This window comes from Mus pahari, chromosome 19, assembly GCF_900095145.1.
Source record: "Mus pahari chromosome 19, PAHARI_EIJ_v1.1, whole genome shotgun sequence".
In the NCBI taxonomy this organism is placed as follows: Eukaryota; Metazoa; Chordata; class Mammalia; order Rodentia; family Muridae; genus Mus; species Mus pahari.
Genome location: NC_034608.1, coordinates 21,202,409 through 21,208,408, shown reverse-complemented (window position 1 = coordinate 21,208,408; position 6,000 = coordinate 21,202,409). Strand labels below are relative to the sequence as shown.

The 6,000-nt window shown below is 43.6% G+C and overlaps 1 protein-coding gene across 3 annotated transcripts in view; it reads left to right on the top strand.

The window, feature by feature from the left end:
- Positions 1 to 6,000, top strand: part of Hnrnpul1 (heterogeneous nuclear ribonucleoprotein U like 1) — a 35,450-nt gene that overhangs the window by 17,068 nt on the left and 12,382 nt on the right. For all 3 annotated transcript variants that reach the window (XM_029531752.1, XM_021218736.2, XM_021218737.2), the window contains exon 8: positions 4,456 to 4,722. In XM_029531752.1, the coding sequence (XP_029387612.1) occupies positions 4,456 to 4,722 (267 nt within the window). The remainder of the gene's footprint in view (positions 1 to 4,455; positions 4,723 to 6,000) is intronic.

Genomic DNA, 6,000 nt, shown 5'->3' with positions numbered 1-6,000 from the left:
TAGCCCTGGCTGTCCTGGAACTCACTCTGTAGACCAGGCTGCCCTCAAACTCAGAAATCCGCCTGCCTCTGCCTCCCAAGTGCTGGGATTAAAGGTGTGCGCCACCACGCCCGGCTATTTGTTTGTTTTAAGGCATGGTCTAACTCTGACCTAGAGCTTGCTATTTAGACTAGGGTGGCCTCTTTAAAGATCCACCTGCCTCTGCATCCCCTTGTTTTTAATTGCAGGGATTAAAAGTGTCCACCACTGTACTTTGCTTTTCTAATAAAGTTTTTTTTTAAAATAAAAATTGCTTTGCTTATATTCTATAGTCTTGAAATCTTTTGGAGGAGGAGTAAGACAGGGTTTCTCTGTATAGCCCTGGCTATCCTGGAACTCACTTTGTAGACCAGGCAGGCTTTAAACTCAAAGATCTACCTGCCTCTGCCTTCCAAGAGCTGGGATTAAAGGCGTGTGTCACCACTGCCTGACTTTAGTCCTGAAATCTTACAGTTTTCCCATTTAATAGTATATCCTGACAAATTTTCAATGTCCACACAAGTGATACATAGCACTAACTCAGAAGCATTTTTAAAGTATTTATATAATTTAAAAAGAGACAAGGACTCAAAATCGAGTGCCTGACCCTCACCTCCACCCATTGCAGCTGCACACATGAGCCTCCTGCTCGAGGGCTTCTGTGTCTTAGTGCATCTTACGATCTTATTTGTAGGACTACAGAAGCCCAAAGATAGGTTTTGTTTTTTGATCGTTGGGGGCTTATTTGTGTGTGTTGTCTGTAGTCAGTGTGTTTCACAGCCATAGTCAGTGGAGCTTCCCTCATCTCCCTTCGTGGCCATGCAGTGAATTCTGTGTGTTAGGTTTATCAGCTGGCACACAGGTGCCAGAGTACCCTCCTCTGGAAGCTAGGCTTCCTGCTAACTCCCTGCCTTCACAGTTGTTTGCTGGTAGAGATGGAGATAACACCAAAGGAAATTCTGGCCATTTTTGCCACTTGCCAGGGTTACTCAAGATAATTTTGTGGCCCTGCATGTGGACCCTCCCCCCAGGATCAGCTTTTGCCGTGCTTACGTGAACCCTTTAACATAGATCTGCATTCTCGTGCACTGTATATGTAATATTTCTTTCTAAGTTAACGTGTGGTTATAAGATGGGTGTGGCAGAGGGTAAGCACATGCATGTGAATATTTTTCTGTGTGTATATGTGTAGAAGCCAGAGGTTGATGGTAGGTGTCTGTCTTCCTCAGTTGTGTTCCACTTTTCTTCTTCTTCTTTTTTTTTGGTTTTTCAAGACAGGGTTTCTCTTTATAGCCCTGGCTGTCCTGGAACTCACTCTGTAGACCAGGCTGGCCTCGAACTCAGAAATCCGCCTGCCTCTGCCTCCCGAGCGCTGGGATTAAAGGTGTGTGCCACCACGCCAGGCTTTTTTTTTTTTTTTTCTTCTTCTTCTTCTTCTTTCCTTTTTTTTAGGCAAGGGTTTCACTGTGTAGTCTAGGTTGGCCTCAGACTAAGAGATTCCCTGCCTCTGTCTCCCAAGTACTGGAATTAAAAGCATATGCCAACAAACTTGGCAATCCCCCTTACAATGAGACAGGTCAGTTTCTCATTGAATCTGGAGCTCATCACTCTGGCAAAGCTAGGTGGTCAGCAAGCTCTAAAGATCTTGCTGTCTTGTCCCCGGCTCTCAGAGGTTACAGGAGCATGCCATCACACCTGCTGCCCACCTTGGCCTGAGTATGCAAACTGCAAACTTCAGTCCTCAAGCTTCATGGGTAGTGCTTGACTTGCTAACTTGTCAGCTCTGTATTTTCAAAAAAAAATTAACTTTTATCCTATGTCAGATCATTTTCATTTAGTTTAAAGATTTCAGGGGAGTTTTTGTTGCTTTTAGCTGTTTTAAAGTTTTTTGGGTTTTTTTGTTTTTTTAAGATTTGTCTTTTTTGTGTACGAATGGTCTCACACGAATGTATATGTGTACTGTGTATGTGCTTGGCATTTCCTGGAGGTTGGAAGAGAGTCACCTGGAAGTGGAGTCACAGGAATTTGTAAGATGCTGCATGATTGCGGGGAACTGAGCCTTTGTTCTGCAAGAGCAGCAAGTACTCTTAACCAGATTTATTTTATTTCATGTATATGTGTGTTTGGCCTTTGTATGTCTGTACATCTTGTGCATACATGTGGTGCCTATGGAGGCCAGAAGAGGGCATCGAATCCTCTGGAACTCAAGTTTGTAGCTGCCATGTAAGTACAGGGAACTGAACCCAGGTCAGTATAGGTCACCCAGGTCCTCTTGTTTTTCTTTTTCTTTTCCTTTTCCTTTTTCTTTTTCTTTTTTTTTTTTCCTTGAGACAAGGTCTCACTACATAGCCCCAGCTAGCCTGGAGCTCACTATGTAGACCAGTATGCCTCATACTCACAGAGATGTATCAGCTCTGCCTTCCAAGTGCTAGCATTAAAAGCTTACACACCACATCCAGTCTGGTTTTTGAGACATCTCAAACTCAACTTTGTAGCTGAAGAGGACCTTGCTTTCCTGATCCTCACTCTCCTCTCAAGTACTGGAATTGCAGGTGTGAGCCACTATGCCAGCAAGGAGCTTTCTCTTGAAAAGTTTACACACTCGTGGTTATGAACAAGTCTTTTCTGTGCATCTTTCGTTCCCTTAACATTCATACTTAAACTTGTAGTCAAACTTTTTGAATAAAATTTAGCTCTGCTTAAAGAAAGATTCCACATACGATTTCTTTTTTATCAGAGGTTATTGTAACTTTAAAGAGGGTTCATAGCAGGGGTTTGAAGGGGTATAAAAGTCAGTATCTGGGGAAACAGCGTATTTGTATAAGATCTCAAGTCCTCAACTGACAAAGACAAAGGACCAAGTAGAGAGCAGATGGTGTGTTTCAACAATAAGAGGTAGAGTTACTACAGCCTAGAGGACAGCAGAGGTGCTGCCCAACAGTCTTGCCTTGCACAGATGGCTGTGCAGGTTAGCTGTGGGTGCTGCTCTCTATACTGTGGTGGTTCTTCTAATAAAGCTGGTACCCAGGACAGGTGACCCCTTAAGTATTCATTTCCATGCCAGAGCAAAAGTGGCTAGAACCACTTGTCTCTACGTGGGAAGAAGATGGCAGATACTATGCTCCATGCAGAATTCTGTTGGGCTGGTGTTGGTGTGTCTGCTGAGAATGGTCATTACCTGTGATGTCTAAGGCATTAACTGGCATGAAGGATGCTGATAGAGGACTGAGGAGCTCCTCAGAAAAAGACACCTCCAGCACTCCTTGAAGGGCAAACTTGGATGGTCTCCCAGTCTCAGAAAGGATTCTATACCCTGTAACTCCTGTCAGAAGCTAGAGCTTGTACTCTGTTGAGGCTACTGCCTCATCCTGGGTTTTGAAGCTTACCTGTATTGCCCTCTTCACCACACCTACCAGGCTCTGCTCCTCACTTTACAACAAGTCAGTGCTCTGCTTCATTGCCAGCAATGGTTCTGAACTATTTGTAGACCAGGCTGACCTGTCTCCCAAGTGCTGAGATTAAAGGTGTACATCACCACCATCTGGCCTTTTTTTTTTTTTTTTTTTTTTTTCATAGAGAAATAAGATAAAGTAATTTGCTTTAGGTCATAAAATATGACCCACTATAACTTCAGAAACTCAGTAAAACAATTGAATGAATGAATCCTTGCATGCATGTCTGAGATTACTTTTCTCTTGCCTTTTGTGTGACAAGGCATCTTGACCTGTATTTTTTTACCACAAGGTTTGTGCACATGGCTCATTTCCATGTATTGGTCAGGACCTAACTTACAAATTCCTTTTAAGAAACCCAGGAGTATTTTTATTGAATTACAATATTGAGACTCCTTGTTTGATTCTCCATTGACCCCTGAATTCCATGGGATCCATATCAGCAGACATGTACCAGAAAGAGTGTGAGCACTCTAGGAATGTGTATTGAATAAACGAGAGGATACACTTGTTTGTATCCTCTTGTAGTCCTTGTATAGAGCTGCACTCAGCTGTTAAAAGTGCCTGCTCTGGCTTCTTTTATCTCTGTCTGTTCCCTGTCAGTTTCGGGGACAGGCTAGATTCCCTTCATATTTATCTCAGCCTAAGCACAGACTCGAATATGTTGCCAGCTTCCAGATCTTGAGTAAAAAGGATTTGGGTAAAATGTTTCTGAGCTTTTCCTACTGGCTGACAAACTTGTGTGTATACCAAGAGAGAATGAATGCCTGGGGTCCAGAAAAATGGCCATTTTACTCCCTGTATTGATTCTAACACTTGTGGCTCTTGGTGGCTTTAACTAAGTTTACAGTTAGTGTTTCTTAAGACAAGATTTCATGGGGCCTGGTCTGTTCTGAAATTCATGTTCCTTCTGCCTCAGCCTTCCAGAAACTGCTGATATGGGAATCCACCATCACACCAGCTTACCCTTGGCTTTCTCTCCTAGGACTTTGAATGTGGAAATGATGTGGAGCTTTCTTTTACCAAGAATGGCAAGTGGATGGGCATTGCCTTCCGAATCCAGAAAGAAGCCTTAGGGGGTCAGGCCCTCTATCCTCATGTCCTGGTGAAGAATTGTGCTGTGGAATTTAACTTTGGGCAGAGAGCGGAGCCCTACTGTTCTGTTCTCCCAGGGTTCACGTTCATCCAGCACCTTCCCCTCAGCGAGCGGATACGGGGCACCATTGGACCAAAGAGCAAAGCAGAGTGTGAGGTAAGTGAGACCAGAGGGCCATTCATTCCTCCAAAGCCACCCAAGGCAGAGAGGAACACTAAGTAGCTTGTACATGGCAAAAGGAACAGAAGCTTGAGTAAACTTGGATGTGCAGCTTCTTTTTCCCAGCTCCTTGGTTGAGATTGAAGTTGAAAAGCTGCTTTTGAGTGTGCAGTTCCCAAGGAAAGTGACCACACTACTCTTGGGTGAGGCCTGAATTGACTGTAGGGCAAAGAGGCTCATAGCAGTGCAGGACAGCAGTGCACTCTGCCACCCAGGGTTCTTGGAGAGGGCTAAACCACCCTCCCGCTTAGGGCTACAAGCATGGCAAGTGGCCTTTGGCTTCTGTAGCCCAGGCTGGCCTTGAATTCATGGCAGCCCTACCCTGACCTTCCAGATGATGTAATTATGACTTTTTTCTTAAGATACATATTTTTCATAATAAACAGTTTGTGTTTGTTTCAGAAAATTAAGAAATATATATAGAATCTTAAGTTTCCAATAATTCTATGGGGATTTATGGAAATTTATCTGGAGGTTTTGGAATTTATCATGTTTCTGACATTCTCTACCTATAATTGAGATCTCATGACAAGCAATTTGCTATCCTGTCCTTTTATAATTAACATTACTTTATGGACTGTGTCCCACTGCATGAAAACCTCCCTTCATACCTTTTTTGAGACAGTCTTATTATGTTACTCAGGTGGGCCTCATATACCCTAAACTTCAGTTTTCTTAGTGCTTCAGCTCCCAGGTTACTGGGACTATAGGTGTGCTCCTCCACATCTGACTTGTAACATTTTTTTTTTTAATGTAAGTACACTGCAGCTATCTTCAGACAATCCAGAAGAGGGCATCAGATCTCCTTATGGATGGTTGTGAGCCACCATGTGGTTGCTGGGATTTGAACTCGGGACCTTCGGAAGAACAGTCGGGTGCTCTTACCCACTGAGCCATCTCACCAGCCTGACTTGTAACATTTTAAAGGCTTAAAAAAAGAGTCACTCTGGCCGGGCGTGGTGGCGCACACCTTTAATCCCAGCACTCGGGAGGCAGAGGCAGGCGGATTTCTGAGTTCGAGGCCAGCCTGGACTACAAAGTGAGTCCAGGACAGCCAGGGCTATACAGAGAAACCCTGTCTCGAAAAACAAAACAAAACAAAAAAGAGTCACTCCCTTTATTGTGCATTTAGGTTACATATAGTGTTTGTTTAATTCTAAATATGATGATTAAATGGAATTCATGACCTTGTGGGCACACACCTCAGTTCCTGTT